Source organism: Saimiri boliviensis, chromosome 5, assembly GCF_048565385.1.
Source record: "Saimiri boliviensis isolate mSaiBol1 chromosome 5, mSaiBol1.pri, whole genome shotgun sequence".
Taxonomy (NCBI): Eukaryota; Metazoa; Chordata; class Mammalia; order Primates; family Cebidae; genus Saimiri; species Saimiri boliviensis.
In genome coordinates, this window is record NC_133453.1 from 13,544,118 (window position 1) to 13,566,271 (window position 22,154).

The 22,154-nt window shown below is 39.9% G+C and overlaps 1 protein-coding gene across 4 annotated transcripts in view; it reads right to left on the reverse strand.

The window, feature by feature from the left end:
- DAW1 (dynein assembly factor with WD repeats 1) overlaps positions 1-21,880 on the reverse strand; it is a 46,710-nt gene extending 24,830 nt beyond the window's left edge. Inside the window, exons 1-5 of one of the 4 annotated variants that reach the window (XM_039469888.2) lie at positions 21,504-21,614; positions 7,839-7,911; positions 3,432-3,576; positions 2,315-2,373; positions 6-128 (exon numbers count right to left, since the gene is read on the reverse strand). In XM_039469888.2, the coding sequence (XP_039325822.1) occupies positions 6-128; positions 2,315-2,373; positions 3,432-3,576; positions 7,839-7,911; positions 21,504-21,543 (440 nt within the window). In that variant the 5' untranslated portion in view covers positions 21,544-21,614. Of the gene's footprint in view, positions 1-5; positions 129-2,314; positions 2,374-3,431; positions 3,577-7,838; positions 7,912-21,503 lie in introns of all 4 variants that reach the window. The other 3 variants (XM_039469889.2, XM_039469887.2, XM_039469890.2) reach the window with 3 other exon arrangements.
- Between the last annotated feature and the right edge of the window lie 274 nt (positions 21,881-22,154).

Genomic DNA, 22,154 nt, shown 5'->3' on the forward strand with positions numbered 1-22,154 from the left:
CACACCCATAAGGATTGTTGAATGCTATGGCATAAACCACATTCCTGTGGCCCTCCAGGGTGTTCAGCTCCTCTCCAGATGCAGTGTCCCAGAGCTTGCACGTCCGGTCATAGCTTCCTGTGATAAAGCTAACAAGAAGAATATAACCATGTTGCAGAGAAGAATGGCAGTGTGTTAATAAAGACTTCATGTTTTATCCGCAGGATAATAACTCTATTTATTAAGGTTTTGTTTGTTTTTTGAGAAGGAATCTCTCTCTGTTGCCCAGGTTGAAGTGAAATGACATGATCTTGGCTCACTGCAACCTTTGCCTCCTGGGTTCAAGCAATTCTTCTGCCTCAGCCTCCTGAGTAGCTGGAATTACAGGCACCTGCAACCATGCCTGGCTAATTTTTTTTTTTAGTAAAGACGGGGTTTCACCAAGTAAGGGAGGCTGGTCTTGAACTCCTGACCTCAGGTGACCCACCCACCTCAGCCTCCCAAAATGCTGGGATTACAGGTGTGAGCCACCACACCTGGCCAATTATGCTTTTTACAGTGGAAGTCATGTGTGCAGAACAAAAAGTGAGAACCATGTCTAAATTGTGATATATTCTGTTGTTTTTTACAGGCATGAGCCACCATGCCCAGCCCTAACTTAACTATTAATAATTACATCCGTGATGACCTTACTTACAAATAAATTCACATTCTAAGGTTCTGGGGGATTAGGACTTCAACATATGAATTTGGGGGGGATGCAATTCAACCCATAAAAATATCTATAGCATGTATGTGTATAGTTGCAAATGTGAGTTTACATCTAGCCGAAGGCAGAGGAGGTCTGTGGGAGAAGATGGTAGAAGGAAAATACCTAGGAGAGAATCAAAGATATACTGTCTTGTCAACCTTCCTGTTTAGTTGAGTTTTGCTGTTAGACTTCCCTTCACCTTTTATCGTTACCACTTGACATTCAGACTGGCTTTTCAATTTTGTGGATCATTTTCTGTGCTGGGGAAATATATTTGTTATATTTTTAAAGCAATATTTTGATTTCAGAGAGATTTTAAAAGAAAGTCTCTTTCCTAATTGAATATTGAAGGAATGATTAAGATTCTGCTGTTTTACATTATACTCCACTAACTCTTCCTATAGCAGAATAGCTACGTTAAAGGATCCATTAATTTGTTTATTAAACAAAATATAAGCTAGGGCACACCTGTAATCCAAGCCCTTTGGGAGGCCAAGGCTGACAGATCACAAGGTCAGGAGTTCACGACCCACCTGGCCAACATTGTTAAACCCTGTCTCTACTAAAAATACAAAAAAAAAAAAAAAAACATTTGGGCATGGTGGTGGGCACCTGTAATCCCAGCTACTCAGGTGGCTGAGGCAGGAGAATTGCTTGACCCTGGGAGGCAGAGGTTGCAGTGAGTGGAGATTGCGCCATTGCACTCCAGCCTGGGCAACAAAAGAGAAACTCTGTCTCAAAAAAAAAAAAAAAAAAAAAAAAAATAGTTAAGTTAGGATGAGATCATGCCACAGCAGGGTGGGCCCTAATTCAATGCAACCTTATAAGAATGGGTCCTATGGTTACAGACAAACGCAAGGAAAACCATGTGAAGATGAGAGCAGAGCTCAGGGTGATGCTTCTCCACACCAAAGATTGCCAGCAAACGACCAGAAGCTCCAAGAGCTGTGGAACAGCTTCCTTCCCACAACCTCAAAAGGAAACGCCCCGATGACACCTTGACCTCTGACTGCTAACCTCCACAACTGTGACACAACAAATGTTGGTTGTGCAAGCCACTCAGTTTGCACTACTTTATTATGGAAGCCTTAGCAAAGTACTACAGACATGTTTATTTGACGTCTGTAGGTCAAGACGCGGCTTCCACCACATCTCTCCTATCTAGCACGTCAGCTCCCAAGCTGATTGCAGCCAGGCTCTCAACAGAGACTTGAAGCTGCTCTTCACCATACCCCAAATCACTGACCTACATGGACGCCTGCTCTGAATAGACTGATCACAATCCATCAAGTTAGAGTGGAAACCACCCTGCCTGACTCATTCCTGAGTTGAGTTATTTAGCAGCTATATTTGCTGAGAACCCAATATACCTCCCGTTCACTGTGCACAAATATGACTTAAAAAAAATTCAGATTAGAATAATGAAAGAAAGGGCTTATATTTCTCCTCAATATTCAAGAGGGTACTGAAATCAGAAAAATGAATATATTATGTACTTAGCTAACTAGAATCTTCGAAAAATAAACACAGAAACTTGTTTAGCCTTTCATTGCTAAAAATTAGACATAAAAAAGAGAATCTTACCAAGAGCCCGATTTGTTAAGTGCAACATTAGTCAGTGGCAATATATGTGCTTTGAGAACCTTCAGTGAAAGAAAATACCATTTTTAGACTCAAACCAAATTAAGTTTAATTTGTTAGTTATAACTTCAAACCAATGAAGACATTCAATTTTGTCTTAATAAAACATCAGAAATGGCAATATCTGATTTACCTTTAAGACAGACAGTGCTATATGGTATCTTATTGATACCACTAAACGTTACAAATTAGTGCTATGTGGTATCTTATTGATAGCAATAATTTGTCAAATTTTCTTTACATATGGCATATGGTTTATATATATGTATTAACTGGGTATATAGGAAACACACTAAATATGTTTCAGCAAAGATTTAACAATGTATTATTACTTTATAAATCCTGAAGGTCCTTTAAAGTCAGAATATGTCTTGTTTATCTTTCAATTCCTACAGCATCTAACATACACTGAATGTTTAATGAATATTTATTGAATGCATATACATAAATTGGGCAGTCTATTAAGAGTGATTGGCTATGCTAGGACAGTCTGAGTTATGTCTGGTGCCAAATTATAACTATTAATAGCATCTACTTTCACTATCAAAAATGTTTTGGAGAATAAATTATGAGACACACCAGTTACAGAGCTCATATTTGAAATTAAACAGTGCCACCTGCTGGACAAAGAAATGCTACAAGACTACAACCTCATCCTCGTCTAGAAACGAATGCCTGGATATTTTGTTATCAGGTGAGTATATAACAAATAATTACATTTTATTATCATAATTATATTTAAATAATAAAAGATAAAAACAGTGTAATATGAAGTAATTCTAGGATAATTATAATGTAAAATTAAAAGCTTTTCTTGAAGTGCTAAATGACTATTTGTTATATTTTAATCATCAAAAAATCTATTTTAAAGCATATTTACATCACACTGAAATTATATAAGCCATAAAAATAAATAATGTACTGAAATATTATTTAGTTCACATTAAAGCAGAAAATATGAAATGTTTAGGGAATGAAAAATATTTTTAGGGAAAGAGAAATTAATAAAACATCCATCATTTCATTGAAATTCTCTTATCTGATTTTTTTAATGCATTACCTTAAAAAGATAAAATGTGTGGTTGCTGTGCTGGCCAAGTTTCTCCTGTAACCTCTGTATCAAAAGTTTCACTTGCTCTGTTCGTGAAGCTGTGATTAGAGGTTCTGCCTGCTGGATTTCTTCCACTAAAGCACTGACATCCGTACTGAAATTCACCCAAACAAATAGTTTCCTTTATTTTATGTCAGAATTTACATATACCTTTATTACACGAAGAATTGATTGCATTGCTTCATGAAGCACATTTGTAAAATGTCAAAAACGCCATTATCTTTCCCAAGAGATATCTGGGGGGGGAGGGGACGGGGGTGTTGGTGGGGGATGGGAATCACACAAATCAGTAAATAGCATGATGGCAGGAAAGCAAGAAGCTTGGAATTTCTAAAGGCTTGTTTTTTCCATAGCTAAGGCTTGTTTTGTGGAGGGTGTGCCAAAAGTCTAATATTCTCACCTCCTGCTGTCGTTTGAATATATGCATTCTCTCTAAAATTCATGCTGAAACTTGTTCACCAATGTAACAGCGTTAACAGGTGGGGCCTGAATGGGTAATTAAGTCACAATGATGGAGCCCTCCTGAATGGGATCAGATGCCCTGATAAGACAGCCTGACAAAGAGAGTTCAGCCCTTTTGCCCTTCTGCCCTCTGCCATATGAAGACACAGCAACAAGGGGCCATCTTGGAAGCCGAGTGAAGCCCTCACCAGACACCAAACCTGTGGGGGCCTTGATCTTGGATTTCCCAGTCAGAACTGTGAGAAGTAAATAACCTTCTCTCAGGTGTTTTTTGTTATAGCAGCACAAAACGAATGAAGACACGTAGGAAGGCCTAGTCCGTACTAGTTCTGAACATGAGCTATTTTTCTTTTTTTCCTTTTTCTTTTGAATGAACATGTATTGAATGTTCCCAGCATCATACTTTTCACTTTACGTATGTTCTCTTATTTATTCCTGTAACAATCTGCGAATGTAATGCTTTTATCATCATCATTGAAGAAACTGAGGTTCAGAAAAATTAGATGTAAAATATGTTTAGGAAAAGAGAAAATGCTTAACCATAAATTTTAAAAATAATAAGGCTAATATTATTATTTATTATGGACTAAAATATTATTTCCCTGAAAAATAACTGGTCTGAAAAAATATACAGATAGATTCAAATTTTCTCTAGTATTCAAATAATTCACAGAAATTCTGAAAAATGTTGCTGGAAGAAAATAATATTCATTCTAAAACAGGTATCAATGTATACACACCATGAAGCATCCAAAATAGAGCCATTTTGCCAATCATGTCACACATGTGTCTAGAAGATGCACTATGCAGGTTCGGACTCAGGCCTGGCTTCAGGGTTGGAGCTTTGTTGCCTGACAGTTTCTAGTGCAGCTCCTTCCGGTTGCACCTTGGCATTCCAGGCTCCGGCCCTTCTCTGGTGGCTCCCCAGCCACAGCTGAGCAGGGGCAGAGCAAGAGCCTGGCTATGAGGCACTCCACCAACAGGCAAGTTTTGCTCCTGACCTCCTCCAGATTGGCAGAGATTCTGTTGTTCTGCCTCCTTCATCACGGTCACATGGCTCCTCCTGCCAGATCCTGCTTCACGCCCTGGACTGTCACAAGTGTCACCGCCCAATAAACCTTTATTAACCCACTCTCTCTCAGTATCCACTTCCCATGAACATGACCTCTGATTAAGTATCCCCTCTTCACCTCATAAACAAACATTAAGATCCAGTTTTGTGCAAGACATCAAGCTAGGAACCTGCTCATTCAAGTGACATATATTGGGTTGCTACTACTCCTTCAGCAGTGGGAGTGTAAAAGACAGGGCCTCAACTCTCAAGAAATGTAATCTATTAGAGTAGGAGTGAATACTTTGAACAAACATGAACCAGGGGCCATCTATAATAATGACTTGGATAAACCCTGAGATATTCAGTTGTCAAAAAGATATTTAATTTCATAAGAATGAAAAGGGTAAAAATGCTCCTTTGAACAAAGTTTTTAACAACTTGTATAAAAACAGATTTCCTCACAAAATCCAAATTAACCAGATAACCTAAACACTCTAGCCTTGTAGGATTCTCATGCAATAACTCCAGTTTGTCATCTATGGTGCCAGTGTTTTTACAGGCACAATACTTCCAGATTCTTGCACAAAGCTAGAAATAAGACTCATCCCTTTTTGAGACACTTACTTACTTTCTCATATAAACTGAAAGGTCATATTTATGAGTGGCTACGTCTTATATCTCCTCAGGAAAGCATAACACGATTGACTGACTACAGCTATTATGAAGAACAAAGTTTCGAGTGCCTGGATTCATGGCTCATAAATCCTTTTTGAAATGACCTAAGAATTCAAACTTTTTAAATATAAAAATCTGTGGTTTTGCGAAATGTCTGGCTGGGGTTGTTCTCTCACATAGAAGTTTATCTGTGCCACTTGTGTGATGTTCTACATTCTACAAGTTGTTTCTCAAACTAGACAAAAAGCCTATCAAGTGTAGGGAGTATGATTAGTATCTTCACAGCCTCTTTTGGAATCCAACCCACATTAGATTCTTATATATGTGTTCATGGTACATGTAGGTAATTGCTGACTAAATAAACAAACGTCTAACAAAGAAACTTCCTGCATGCTAGCATAGTCACACAAATCAGTAACAAGTTCCATTTATAAAAATTACAGGTTGGGTTTGATGTTATGCCTCACCTTTCCCGAAAATAAACAAAGATTGTTGTTCATGAAATTCAGTGACACTATCAATGTAACTGTTTATTCTTTCTTTGATTGAAAAAAAAATATCAATTGACTACCTTCTTTGTGCCAAGCACTTGAAATAAGACTTGGACCCTACAAAGACCATTGTCCTCTGAGCCATGCCCCATCCCCACCCTAGACAGGTGTTCCCAGAAACACCAAGTCTCTCAAGTGGTAGCAACTCCCGGATTAAGAGAGCACCTTTCTCATCAGCTTTGGTGCCAAGTGGGGTCATTATAAAACTAGAGAGCAGTTCATGTAAGAAAGCTCCTTTTGCTGACAGTCTCAGACCACAAACCTAAAACACAACATTTTTGTTTTGTTTCTTTTTTAATTTTCACCCATCGGGATTAACTTCACCTTATCTGAATTTAGGCTCTCACAAGATAGTCACTAGTCTGACTCTCTCTTGAAGTTGAATTTTTGCTTCTTTGTTTATAAAGACAGGATCTTGCTACGTTGTGTTGCCCAGGCTGGTCTCAAGTTCCTAGACTGAAGTGATCCTCCTGCCTTGGCCTCCCAAGATGCTGGGATTACAGGTGTGAGCCACCACACTTGGCCTTAAAGTGGAGTTTTTCATGAGAGTTTGTTTTTGAGATGGAGTCTCACTCTGTCACCCAGGTGGGAGTGTAGACGCATGATCTTGGCTCACTGCAATCTCTGCCTCCTGGGTTCGAGCAATTCTCATTCCTTAGCCTCCTGAGACAACAGGCATATGCCACCACACTTGGCTAATTTTTGTGTGTTTAGTAGAGATGGGGGTTTCACTATGTTGGCCACATTGGTCTTGAACTCCTGACCTCAAGTGATCCGCCCGCCTTGGCCTTCCAAAGTGCTGGGATTACAGGTGTGAGCCACCATGCCAGCTATTAGCACTAGATTTTGAACTCTGGGCATTATCACATCACAAGAGATTTCCTCTGCGTTCATACCAAGCTTCAGTAATAAAGATTAGGTCTCCCCCTTCTGCCCCATGACAATTAATGAGGAGAAACATATTCAGTCAGACCTATGAAGTATTTAATAATAACAGATTTAGTAATATTCTTGAAACTCAGTTACAAGTACTCCTCAAAAATATTAAGGTCAGCAGAAATAAGAGAAGTCTGAGAAACAGTCGCAGCCCAGGGATGCTTAAGGATACATGACGGCTAAATGTCATGTGGGATTCTGGATGGAATCCTGGAACAGAAGGAAGGAATTAGGGAAAAACTAAGAAAAACTGAATAAAGTGGGCCTTAGCTAATAAGTATGTATCATTACTGGTTCATTAATCCTAATAAATGTACCTCACTAATCTGAGATGCTAAGATCAGGGGAAACTAGGTGTGGAAACTCTACCTTCACAACCTTTCTAAAACTATAAACTCAAAGGTTTATTTTTTAAAGAACTTCTTAGAAAAAAAAAAAAACAAAAAAAACAAAAAACAGTGATGCCCTTTTTCCACCTCCTCTTCATTCACGAAGATCCTCAGGTACAACTCACTGAAACAAACAGAAACTAATACACCACAGAAGAACTATTTTTAAAAAATAATGTATTAACTGCCGTTTATTATATACAGTTTAATGTATTACCTGTAGCTCATCCACACATCACTCTGTCATTTCCAGTGAAAATTTACTTGTTGCGTTACATAGTTAACTTACCTGGGACCAAGATCAAGCAAATCTATGGACTTAGTCTTTAATTCTCCACTTTTTTCATATTCCAACATAATTCCTACAGAAATAAACAAACATGCTATAAAACGCATATGATGACCGCCTATGCCAAAAGTTAACCTACCTTGCCACAACTTTTTCCATTTTTACTTTTTAAATTTTTAATTTTTTAATAAAAAAAATAAGCAGGTATATCCAGTTCCAAAACAAAATCATTAGACACACTTTTCCCTGGCCCTTCCCTCTAAATATAACTAAATGCCCTTGAAATTGTTCAACAGATAATGATAAAATAATTGAAAGTTGGATGGAAGAAGGCAGACTGGGTACAGGCCTCAGGGCTTGAGGATTGACTACATGGTGGGAGTCCTGGATTTTCTTTTTACCACTGCACTCCACATCCCAAAACTAGGACAAGAGGGCCCTAATTCCTGCCTCACAAATGGGGCTCCTGCAAGCACTTTGATCCCCCAGTGGAAGCTCGGCTCGAGGCTGTTTCAATTCCCACTGCACATGCTGGACCCCAGCAGGCAGTCGGATCTGGCTGCCACCCCATCAACAAAGTCCTGGGACCTCCCAGATCCCACTCCACAGCCAGGCCATTGGTGGATGGTGCTATCCACTTGCAAAAGAGACAACGATGAAGTCCAGGGATGTCTCAGACCTCACTCCACAGCCACTGAGGCAGCCTCAGCAAAGCCCTATGTCTCCCTGTCTTCCAGCCAGCAGCATAATCAGGGCCAGAAGTGACCAGGAAGGTCACTCAGTGACAATAGGCCTATTAGGGAAGTACCCTCTGCCCCCTGCAGGTGGCGCCAGCAGTGACTGAGGAGGAGTCTTAGCAATACCGGAAAAAACAAAGGACAGTAGCATTGCAAGGACTTAGGAAACTACATTACCACCATTAAAACTAACTCCCACAAAAGTACCCCAAGAATACATATGCTAAATCTAAGCAGATTTCACAAAATTGGAAGGTTTAGATAGAATCAAGAATATCTGTAATAATCAAAACGTCTAGGATACAATTTAAAAAAAAAATCGCCGGGTGCGGTGGCTCACGCCTGTAATCCCAGCACTTTGGGAGGCTGAGGCGGGTGGATCATGAGGTCAAGAGATCGAGACCATCCTGGCCAACATAGTGAAACCCCGTCTCTACTAAAAATACAAAAAATTAGCTGGGCATGGTGGCGCGTCCCTGTAATCCCAGCTACGCGGGAGGCTGAGGCAGAAGAATTGCCTGAACCCAGGAGGCGGAGGTTGCGGTGAGCCGAGATGGCGCCATTGCACTCCAGCCTGGGTAACGAGGGCAAAACTCCGTCTCAAAAAAAAAAAAAAAAAATCACCTATTATGCCAAGGACAATCAACAAACAGCAATACCAAGATGAATCAGAGGTTGGAATCATCTGACAAGGACTTTAAAGAAGATACTATAAAAATCCTTCAGTAATCATTGACAAATTTATTTGAAACAAATGAAAAATGAAAAATCCCAGAAAATACTTATTAAACCAAATGAGAATTACAAAACTGAAAAATATAATAACAAAAATAAAAAACTTGCTAAGTGAGTTCAAAAGTAGAGATGACGGAAAATAGAATCCATGAACTTGAAGATGAAACCATAGAATATACTGCATCCAAACAGCCCAGCACTAATAAAAACTGGACAGAACTTCCTAACCGCTACTACCTCTGTCCGTGGATATAAACAAGTTCATCTAAAAAATTTGGCTTCAGGACCACCTTACACTCTTAAAAATTATTTAGAACACCAAAGAGTTTATGGGTTTTTTTTTTTTCATATTAAAAACTAAAATTGAGAAAGTTTTAAAATATTTATTAAGTTGTTTTAAAATAACAATAACTCACAGCATGTGGTTTTTATTAAACTTTTATAAAAATAACTATATTTTCATGCCCCCCAAAACAGCAAGAAGAGTAGTACTGTTTTATACTTTTGCAAATCTCTAATGTCTGGCTTCATTTAAGACACTGGATTCTCATGTTTCTGCATTCAAGCTGTTGCTAAAGGTTTTAAACAAATGTTGTCAGACACTGATATGTAGTCTGAAAATGAAGGAATATTATAATTGCCTTTTTGTATCATTATGAACATTCTTTTTGATATTAAGACTCAACAAACGGTAACTTCTTAAAATTAGTTACAGCATAGAATCTGAAACCATATTAGTGAACTTTTCCATATACCTGCATTAAACCCCATTGATCTATTTCACACTTTCGATGGATCTTTTATCCATGCATGATCCATGCGCAATTATGCACTGGACATTTGAAAAATAAGTTATGCATATATTTTAACTGCTGAAATATTTCATCACACAATATCAGAAAGTAACATTTGCCACTTGCACTACCAATTTTTATCATGAGAAAATTCTCACTGTTGGTAAGCTGTCAAGATTACGGTGATAAACAAAAGTGTTTGGAGTTTATACTTTTTGCTTGAAAGCGCAAATATATTACTAGCAAGAAATGCTGACATTTCTGCTTGAAAGTTGTGGGCTCACTTTGTTCATTTTCAAAAAAATGTCTGCCAAATGTCCAAGTCTGAAAAACATGTTGTTTCTTGGTCAGTCTTTCAAGTAAAAATGCTTTTCCTTGGAAAAAAATTGGCTCATCTCATAACTTAAGCAACTGACATTTTCCTTAAGACAACTGCGTTGGTTTGTTTTCAGACTGCTATAAAGAACTGCCTGCAACTGGGTAATTTATAAAAGAAAGAAGTTTAATTGACTCACAGTTCCTCACAGCTGGGGAAGCCTCAGGAAACTTACAATCATGGTGGAAGGAAAAGATGAAGTAAAGCACCTTCACAAGGTGGCAGGAAGAGAATGAATGCAGGAGAAACTACCAAACACATAAAATGATCAGATCTCGTGAGAACTCACTCACTATCATGAGAACCATCCCCTCATCCAGTCACCTCCACCTGGTCTTTCTCTTGACATGTGGGGATTATGGGGATCATGGGGATTATAATTCAAGATGAGATTTGGGTGAGGACACAAAGCCTAATCATTATCAACAACCACCAGACTTCATGTACAGCAGAAGTGATTTCTTAGTGCTTCCTATTTCATCACCTAGAATACTCAAAATACATGCACTCCTATGTTAACATTTAGCTACATTAATAATTTTTGCTGCTTCATAAAGGAAATTCTCAAGCGAAACTAGGTTGTTCTGCTGGGATTTTTTGGTTTTTACCATTGTGAGTGTCAGTGAAGAATACAATGACTACCATTACAGTTTGGTGTCACTTCCCTGATACGTAGTAAGGCACCAGCAGTTTCACCTTCCATTGCTTCTGGACCATTAGTGACAATGTCAGTACAGTGTAAAAAAGGAAGTAACATCTTATTGTTATTATGAAAAATAAGTTTGACCTTGAGACCCTGCTGAAAGTGTTCAAGAGTTCTTGGGAGTCCCCTACAGTTTGAGAATTACTGCTATAGTGCATAGTTTGATATAACAGATATGATTCCAGCAGTATTTCAGATCAAAGGAAAATAGGAAATGTTACCAAAACATGATGTTTACTTTTTTAAAGCACTGAACCGTTGAGAAAGAATGTGGCAGAGGCCAGGTGTGGTAGCCCACTACTATAATCCCAGCACTTTGGGAGGCTGAGGCAGGTGGATCACTTGAGGTCAGGAGTTTGAGACCAGCCTGGCCAACATGCTGAAACCCCGTCTTCACTAAAAATACAAAAATTAGCTGAGTGTGGTGGCAGGCGCCTGTAATCCCAGCTACTTGAGAGGCTGAGGAAGGAGAATCGCTTGAATCTGGGAGGCAGAGGTTTCATTGAGCTGAGATCACACCACTGACTCCAGCCTAGGTGACAGAGTAAAACTCTGTCTCAAAAAAAAAAAAAAGAATGTGGCAGAGTTGAAAAGGGTATACTTGGCATCAAATAGATCTTCAACCCCTTACTTATGTCATAGTTCTAGTAAAGTAATTTCTTTATCTCAATTTTCTCATCTATGAACAATACCTATAGTTTGCTGATTGAGATTACATAGATGTATAAAAAGCACTTGGCATAAATTCTCAATGAACAGTGCTTATTAACTAGCTATTAATCAAATGCTGGCTTGTGCCATTTCCTACATGGTTACCTTGTATTACTTAAATTGCATTTATGCCTTCTCTTTCCAGTGAGCTTGTAACGTCTTTGAAGAAGGAAGCATATCCATGTCATAGGCCTCCCTGTATTCCCAAAAAGACCCTTCTCAGGGCAAGTCATGATTTAAGCACAGCAGGCCTGTTTGTTTTGTTCAGGGTCAAGTATGAGCAACACACTCAGGTCCCTCCTAGCTTCTACTTCTCCACCAACAGTGCCCGCCCTTATCCAGTGCCTTCATGATCTTTCAAAATGCTCAAGTAGTGCTTGTTGAATACATTAATTAACTGGTAGATGATTGGAAGACTGTCCTCAAATTGCTTAATGTATTTTACATTCTCTGTCCTTACAGCACATGGCCTTTCAGAAATCATCAACACCATAAACAATATGTCCTCCTTCCTTAAATATACCTCCTTTAGGCTTTTATAAAAATCTCTTCTTTCTCTTTTCCCAATCACTTTGTCACTTTTTATTCTCCTTTGTCCTCTTTTGCCTGACCTGTAAACACTAAGCATCTTTAAACTTCAGGTCTAGAGATTCTTCTCTTCTCACCTTATATTATTTCCCTATATAAATCCATCGGTTCCAGGACTTTAATTACCATCAATATGCTAACCATTAATTGCAACCCTCTAGATCTCCTCTGAGTTCCAGATACACAGATGTCTCCCCACCACCTCAGAGAGTTCAGGATCTTCTCCTTCAACATTGCTTCTCCTCTAGAGTTTCTTCCTCATCACTACCCACTCAGCTGCATATGATCTCTCAGAAGGAATTTTTCTCAACCCTGTCTTGCTGTGCGGATATGGTGAAACCTAACAGGTAATCCAAGCAGATGTTATGTAATGAAGTGCAAGATTTTAGAAGAGAAAAATCATTCAAAATGCTTTTAATGACTGGAGTAACTGCCCAGAACACTATCACATAGCAAGCAAATGCTAGTTAGAAGAGAGTTTGGCATAATTTTGTGTTGTTTTCTTCCCCACGAGAAGTAGTTCTCTTGTACTAAAGACCTGAAACCAAACTATAGTTGCAAAAGCAAACTTCAAAAGAAAAAAAGAAAGATTCCATGGAGAGCCAACCAGCACTTATTTCTTTAGAGTAAAAAAAGACTGTTCATGTCACATTAAACTTTGCAGCAAAATATGGACATTATAGCAATGTTAAAATATCTTTAAACCTAACTGTATGCTACATGTTACAAAAAAGATTTAAGGTGCTTATAAAAGATAAATAGAATACAAAAAGCTGAGACTAGAAGAAGATAAGAAAGAGATACTGTAACCATTAAAGATGCAGTTAATGGCAAGATCACATTTATAATCGCAAAGAAAATTACTGAATATCTAAATATAGAATTAATAAGAAATGTGCAAGTCCTAGATGTACTATTGAATATTTTTAAAAAGTGATAAACGAGGAGACACATTTATTGAGAAAACTTAATGCTGTAAAGATGTCAAATTTATGAGTTAATGTAATTATAATGATGTTACTTTTTAAAATGTGAATTTACTGTGCCAGATATTACAATGAACTATAAAACAATAAAATGTGGTTCTGATACAAAATTAGATCAGTATAATAAAATCATCTATGCATCAAAATTTAAAAATAAAGTGAAGATAATATTTCAATTAATAGAGAAAGAATGTGTCACTCAATAAATGATGTAATCATATTTTAAATTAATAGAGAAAGGTTTTGTTCAATAAATGATGTAGTAATCACTTGGAATTTTTGAAAAGTTAATAAAATATATTTCTGTCACATACAATATGCAAAAATATTCCACGTTGATTACAAATTTTAATATTAAAAATAAAATATAAAATATTCTAAATAATATACTGTATTTATATCTTAGTGTCTGTAATCACCTTTGTAAGTACATGAAACACAATACCCATAAAAGAAAAATTTGACAAATTTGTCTAAAATAAATTGTAAGCTTCTGTGTGATAAAAGATACCACAAAGTTAAAGGCAAATATTAATCAGCAAAGAAGTTTCAACCATAAACACAAAGCTTTAAGAACTTAATATAAAGAACTCCAAACATAATTTTTAAAAAGAAAATTGTACAAAAGTCAGGAACAGTCAATGTACAAAGACAGTCAATGATCAAATAACAAACCAAAACCAAAGATCCCTAATTTCATTATCACAAAAAAAATACAAAACCAAGTAGATATAAGTTTCACCCATCAAATTAGCAAAGATTAAGCAGACTGATAATATTTAACATCAGCAGCTTGAAGAAACAGGCATTCTCACACATTAGGTGGTTCCTTTCAAGGGATGATCACATCTTCAGGTGGATGAGGCTGATCTTAGCTATTTCTTCACGTATTTTCATTATTTAGCTATGCATAAATATTTTATAATTTTAAAAAGTAAGAGAAGCCAGGCATGGTGGCTCATGCCTGTAATTCTAGCACTTTGGGAGGCTGAGGCAGGCAGATCACTTGAGGCCAGGAATTCGAGACTAGCCTGGCCAACATGGTGAAACTCTGTCTCTACTAAACATACAAAAAATTAGCCAGATGTAGTGGCATGCCTGTAATCCCAGCTACTTGGGAAGCTGAGGCAGAAGAATCACTTGAACCCAGGAGGCAGACGTAGCAGTGAGTTGAGATTGTGCCATTGCACTCCAGACTGGGCAAAAAAAAATAATAATTAAAATTAAAATTAGAAAGTAAGAGAAAAAATGATAGGGATCAACATCTTTTCTTTTTCATTTTGTTAGAGGCAGAGTCTTGTTCTGTCACTCAGGCTGCAGTGCAGTGATACAATCATAGCTCACTGCAGCCTCGAACTCTGAGGACTCATGCCATCCTCCTGCCTCATTTTCTTGAATAGTTCAGACTACAGGCCCACGCCACTGTGCCCAGTAACTTTTTAATTTTTTGTAGAACAAGATCTCACGATGTTTCTCAGGCTGGTCTCAAACTCCTGGGCTCAAGCCATCCTCCTGCCTCAGCCTCTCAAAGTGCTAGGATTAAAGGCATGCACCACCATGCTCAGTTGATCCACGTTATTAGAATATAACTCTTGAAGATCAAGATCCCTATGAAGCTATTTGAAAATTCATGAAAGATACATACATTAAAATATACAAAGTCTGTATCAATGCAAGGTGTCATTATCATCAAAAGAGTGTTTCTTTCAGTACTATAGTTGTAGATTTTTGGCATTATATAAGGGTACTTACAATGTGTTATTTATTATCGAGGAAATAAATGTTTGAGTAAATAAATGGTGTACACAATGAATAAGCAATATAATAATAATCTGTAACTCAGAGAGAGAAAGGTTGGAAAGAGTTAGCACATGGCACCCCACAGATATGATCTAATACCTTAAGGAAATGCATTTTTAGCACTTTAGCAAATAAGTTAACCAAAGTCTGCTTTCTCTCTTCACTATCTTGTTTGTAATAAAGTAAAAAGATTCAAACTCTTTAAGCTAATCACTAAAAATTCGTTGGGATGCTGTACAAATGGATCTGAAAAATGAAGTACAAAATTGAAACAAGTACATTTGACTGCTTTGTTGTGACAAAACCTCTAGGCCAGGGACCCCCTCACCCCACTGGGTCCTAGACCAGTACCAGTCTGTGGCCTGTTAGGACCCCCGCCACACAGCAGGAGGTGAACAGTGAGCGCGTGAGCATTACCTTCTGAGCTCAGTCCACCTCCTATCAGATTAGCAGCAGCATTAGAGTCTCATAGCAGCACGAAACCTATTGTGAACTATGCATACGAGGGATCTAGGTTGCACACTCTTCATGCGAATCTGACTAATGCCTGATGATGTCAGGTGTTAACAGTTTCATCTTGAAACATCCTCCTGGTCTGTGGAAAAATTGTCTTCCCCGAAATCAGTCAGTCCCTGGTGCCAAAAAGCTTGTGCAACATTGATCTAGGCAATATTTTCATCCCTCTCATGATTACTGAGCTCCAATATGAGCAAAAGGCTGTGCCTTATGCCACAAAGAATAAAAACAGAAAATAAACAAAGAATCCAGGAGCAGTGGCTCATGCCTATGATTCCAGCACTTTAGGAGACGAGGCAGTTGCATCACTTGAGGTCAGGAGTTCAAGGTCAGCTTGGCCAACATGGAGAAACTACGTATCTACTAAAAATACAAAAATTAGCTGGGCATGGTGGCACATGCCTGTAATCTCAGTGACGCAGGACATTGAGGCAGAGGTTGCAGTGAGCCAAGATATTGCCACTGCACTCCAGCCTGGGCTGCACTCCAGCCTGGGCAACAGAGTAAAACGGTGTCTCAAAAATAAAAATAAATAAAGATGTTGCCAGAAATACATGTGTTTCTTCAGTGATTGTTTCCCATAGTATCTTAGTAATCTTAATTTTCCCTTGATCGTGTATTATTCAATAAATATAATTTCCAAAACACTTAGGTAAGAAGCCTGTATTCCTCAAATTCTTCAATATTTAAAAGGGCATGCTTCAAATGATATTAGTATTCTTTACTTAGATTATATATTCAATCAACAGAAAGCTTTAAAGCACTCAGCATGTTAACTAGTTTAGTTAACCACTGACTTACTTCCTTCTCCTGGCCAAAGAACTATGAACTTCAACACAATGAATGAAAGACAGAAATTGTCATAACTGAGCCAGCCGAAAAGCACATAGTCAACATCCACACTTCCCAAAGTGAAGAGCTTATGAGTTAATAAATATGACCAAGATGAAAAGGAATGTCCCATGTTTGACTAACCATGTTATTAGTATGCGCATTTAGTTTTTGAGAATGTAGGTAGGGAGATAGCATTCAGTAGATAGCAACAAGACAATGCCCCTGACCTATCTGTTATTCAAAAGAAAGTGGGAGGATGAAAATTAGAGGATTAGGAGGCAAAACAAAACTCCTCTACATGCAAAAGGATAAAGGGAGCACCAGGATGATTCAGTGGTATCGTTATTGAAACACCTACCTGCTGACCTACCTGCTGTTCAGCAGTATATCGGAAACTTGCATATGATATGGCTCACCAAAGATTGGAATTCAGAAATTAAATGTCAAGCGTGCTAAGTAATATGATCTCATTATAAGATAATCATTAAGGCAATAATTGCAAACATGAGTCAAGAGCATACCTGAATCTAAGATCGCTATTAAGAATCCTAGGCTTTTAGAGCTGAAGTAGATCAAAGATCACTTATCTGGCCCTTTCACATTTCAGAAAGACTTTCTGAGGCATTCTGCATAACACACATCATCTTATTACCCTCTCACTTATTCAACAGAAACATTCATGTCATTTTGTGCACCAGGCTCTGCTCTGGGTGCTAGAGATTAAGGCGGAAACAAAATAGACAAAGTTTCTACTTTCATCAACCTTTTATTCTAGTGAGGAAGAATAAACAAAATAAATGAGCAAAATAATGATGAGTTGGATTAAGAAAGCCCCAAGGAGAAAAGACAAAATAGGGAAAGGGGCTGTGAAATATCATGAGAAGAAGATAGGAACGCTCAGAAGGGAGTCATCTAAGTCTTCACTTTACACACTTTTGAGGAAAGAGTTTAAAAATACGGGGCACTAGCGATACAAATGTCCATGGGTAGATTATTCGAGGCAGAAAGAACAGCAACAGCAGGCTCTGAGTGGGGACACACCTGCCCCATCCAAGGAACACCAAGAAGAGGAGTTCTGCTGGAGGGAAAAGCAGAAACTAGTGAGGTCAGGGAAGCAACAAGGGCTGAGATTTTGCAGGGCCTTGGAAACCGTGGTCCTTTTACTTTAGGTGAGATGAGAAGCCATTGGAGGGCTGGAGCAGAAGAGTGACATCACATTTATGTTCTGACAGAGCCATCCCACTGCCATGTAGACTGAAGTGGGTCAAGGGAGGAAGGAAGCTTTCAAGCTAAAAAGAACGGTAGTGGTCAGGTAGAAGAAACTGTTGAATTCTGTATATATTCTGAAGCCAGGACTAGCAGGATTTGTTATTGGACCAGATGTGGAGTATGAGAGAGAGGCGACAAGGAAGAGTCCAAAATGTTTGGCATGAGCAAGTGGAGAAATGGAGCTGCAATCTGCTGACCATAGGAGATCCCCACATGAGATGCACAGTAGACATCCAGATGAATTTGTCGGGCAGTTAGGTACTCGGGACTATGCAGGACGGTTTGTTTTTTTTTATTTTTTGTTTTTGTTTTTTTGAGACAGAGTCTTGCTCTGGTGCCCAGGCTGGAGTGCACTGGCACAATCTTGGCTCACTGCAACGACCACCTTCCAGGTTCAAGCGATTCTCCTGCCTGAGCCTCCTGGGTAGCTGGGTAACAGACCCGCACCACCACACCTGGCTAATATTTTTTGTACTTTCAGTAGAGGTGGCGTTTCACCACATTGGTCAAGCTGGTCTGGAACTCCTGACCTCAGGTGATCTGCCCGCCTCAGCATCCCAAAGTGCTGGGATTACACATTTGAGCCTCCATGCCCAGCTTCAGGATAGTTTTTATACCTTGAGAATGGACAAGATTGCCTAGTGTATGAGCACAGATAGAGAAGAAAAATCCAAGGTTAGGTTTCTGGGGCACTCCAACATTAAATAATCAAAAAGAAGAAGAGGAACCAACAAAGTGGACGAGAAGAAGTGACAATGAGACACAAATAAAAATAGAATCTGTCCTGGAAGCCAAAGAAAAGTAGAGTTGTCAAATGGTTCGAATGCTGCTGTCAGGTCAAGACAGGCACGGACTGTGGCTTGGCCAGTGGATTAGCAATACGAATGTCACTGGAGATCTTGAAGTGGGCAGTTTCAGTGGAGCAAGGAGGGTGAAAACATGACAGGAGTTCAGTTCAGAAGGGAGGACAGCAACTGGGGAAAGCATTCTTCCAAAAAGCTTTCTTTACTCTGAAGAGAAAGAAGCAAGCCAGATGAGCAGATGGAAGGGTCTAGCAGAGCTGTAAAGTGGTGCTGTTGTCACCGTGTGCCCATGGTTTGATAGAGTAAAACAAATTGCCCAAGTTTTTTTTTAATCGTATATGGTGAGAATCAGTTATTCTGAACCCAGAGCCCATATTCTTAACCTACATTCCACAACAAAGGGATGAACACAAGAGCTTCATTTATTGGTACACCTACGGGAACCAGCACAGGCCTATGGGCAAGAAGAGCCAAAAGAAAATTATGGAATTTTGGAATACTGAAAGGGAAGAGACTATTGGTCTTAATTTAAAATTTTCTATACACTATATACCTATGCCTAACTGAAATTTCTTATATACTCTCTGCCCAGTGCAGTAGCTCATTCCTGTAATCCCAGCACTTTGGGAGGCCGAGACAGGTGGATCACTTGAGGTCAGAAGTTCGAGACCAGCCTGGCCAACATGGTGAAACCCTGTCTCTACTAAAAATACAAAAATTAGCTGGGTGTGTTGGTGCACACCTGTGATTCCAGCTGCCTTGGAGGCTAAGGCATGAATATCATTTGAATCCAGGCGGTGGAGGTTATAGTAAGCCAAGATTGCACTACTGCACTCCAACCTGGGCAACAGAGCAAGACTCTACCTCAAAAATTAAATAAGCTAATTAATTAAATAAAATAAATCTCCTGGATACTCCCATATATATAGATTTATTATGTTATGTTAACTGGAGTTCTATGAGGGAGAAAATGAGTGTCTTTTCTACAATTGCTAACTTCCAACTGGAGAAAGTAGCTGTCCAGGCTCCATCTTCCAGGGAAGCAGAAACAGCAGCCCTTGAGATTTTCAGTATTTATTCTCAGTAATTTCCATACCTGACCTCTCATCAAATACATCCATTTATCCATACATTCATTTAACAAACATTCCTGATCTTCTATGTCCCTAAATTTCGTCCAGAAGCAGAGGATGCTACAATGATTAAAAAAATAAAAAAAATAAAAAAAATAAATCTTAGTTCTCATGAAGTTTACATTAAATGGGAAAGAGGCAGACATTTGAAACATAACAAGTAGAATTTTGGATGGTGTCAAATATAATTTTTAAACACATATGGCATAGAGTAAAATCAGTGCAGGCTACTTTGAATAGGTGGGAAAGGAGAGTCTCTTCAGGTGGTTGACATTGATTGAAACTGAATGAAGAAAAGGAAGCAGCTTTTTCTAGCTCTAGGGAAAACCGGGTCCAAAAAAAGAACAATGAGCAAAAGGCCCTCAGAAGTCTTAGACGAACAAGCTAAAGAAGTCGGAAGTTTTAGAAGTCAACAGCACAGGATGAGCCAAATCCCATGGGGTGCGGATTGATTCTTAAGTATGATGGGAAGCTATTGGAGATCTTGAATTCAGATCCCACTGCCTCCCAGTAGCAGATGGATTGCAGGAGATGAGGGTGAAAACCAGGAATCCAGTTAAAAAGCCAGTGGAGTAGACCAGGGAATGGTGGCTGGAATGGAGAGTACTCCCAAAAGACTAGGTTGGCAGCTGGAAGGGACATCAGACCAAACACTCTGTGCCATAGAAAGAGGGATAATCTGATGGATTCACAGAATATTTTGGACTTAGAGCTGGCAGAATGGATAAAGGAATGCAAAAGGGTTGGGGGGGGGGCGCAATGAGTGATCAAAAGAGAAAAACACAAAGTGACCACCTGACCACCTAGGTTCTGCCAAAAAACAGGCAGGGTGATGATGCCATCTACTGACAGGACACAGTCTGAGGAAGCAGCAGGATTGGGATGGGACTGGAAGAAAGAAATCATGAGATCTCTGTGCAAGAGACACTTCGAAGGAAAGGTGGACCAAGCAGTTGGATGGGTTGCTGGGAAAAGTGCGACATTCAACCTTAAATTCAAGTCCCACCCCTCATAAAGCTATTCTAAACCAAACCGGTCCAAAGTATCTTACCCTCCTTTGAAATCTTTATGACACTTCCTATCCAAACTTCACTGGGCAAGTGTATCTGGTTATCTTCTGCCTTGTGGCACGTTTTGCAGATGTTCCTATTTGTAATGTGAGTTCTGAATTAGAAGCCAAGAGTTCCACTGCTATTTCTGCCCCTAATAAACTGGGTGATCAACGGGTGTCGCTTATTCTTTAAAGGTGACCAAGTCCTAAAATTAGAGTTAGGCAATGATCAACTAATTCATGTACTGCTTCAGTTACTAAGTGATAGTTAATTCATTTCATCGTTACTTCACTCATTGGCATCAAGGACTACGAACTTCTTTAAAGGTCCATGGCACAGAGCACAAAGCGTGTATGCAGTAGGCACTCAATAAATGTAGACGGACTGATGTGCACAGTCAAATTCAACTCTTTAAATTCCTAAAAGAGTAATTGCTAAAGTTTAGAGGAAGAGTTCAGCATGTGAAGGAATGAGGGGCCCAGGCTGGGAGGTGCCCGACTTCCTGTCCCACCAGGGCACCCCTCCTCCCCCACGCCCCTCAGTCCCCGCGACCTCCTCCGCCGCAGGCCCTCCCAGTCCCGGAGCCCAGGGTCCCACGTGGGTATGACGGGGCCGGGCCGGCGCGTACCTGGCGGGTAATACCGCAGCAGGAAGCTCTTGAGCTTCATTTTCTTGCTCTCCAACGCCGGGTCGATGGGCTTCGTTGTCCTGGAAACCGCTACACAGCAGCGGGACGCGAGTGCGCATGCGCGGGTTGGGTCCTGGCGCCCAGGGCTGGGAGTTCCGGCCCCGCGGTCGGCTAGGGGCGCCGCGGCTTCCGGCGCGCGGGGGTCCGGTGTTGTGAAGGTGCCTAAAGGAAACGGGGTGAGGGCACCTCAGAGGAGCGAGGCATGGCCCGGAACCGCCGCCCTAGGCCACCGCTGGGCCGCATGCGCTGTTTTAGCACACCGGGTTTCCCAGAAGGAAGGGTGAGCCGAAAAGCCGCTGCTGGTTACCGCTCCGCGGCCCCAGCCCCTGCCCTGCGCTTGTCCTCCCAAAAGAAAAGTGACCTGGGCCGGGCGCGGTGGCTCTAGCCTGTAATCCCAGCACTTCGGGAGGCCGAGGCGGGCGGATCACGAGGTCGAGAGATCGAGACCATCCTGGTCAACATGGTGAAACCCCGTCTCTACTGAAAATACAAAACATTAGCTGGGCGTGGTGGTGCATGCCTGTAATCCCAGCTACTCAGGAGGCTGAGGCAGGAGAATTGCCTGAACCCAGGAGGCGGAGGTTGCGGTGA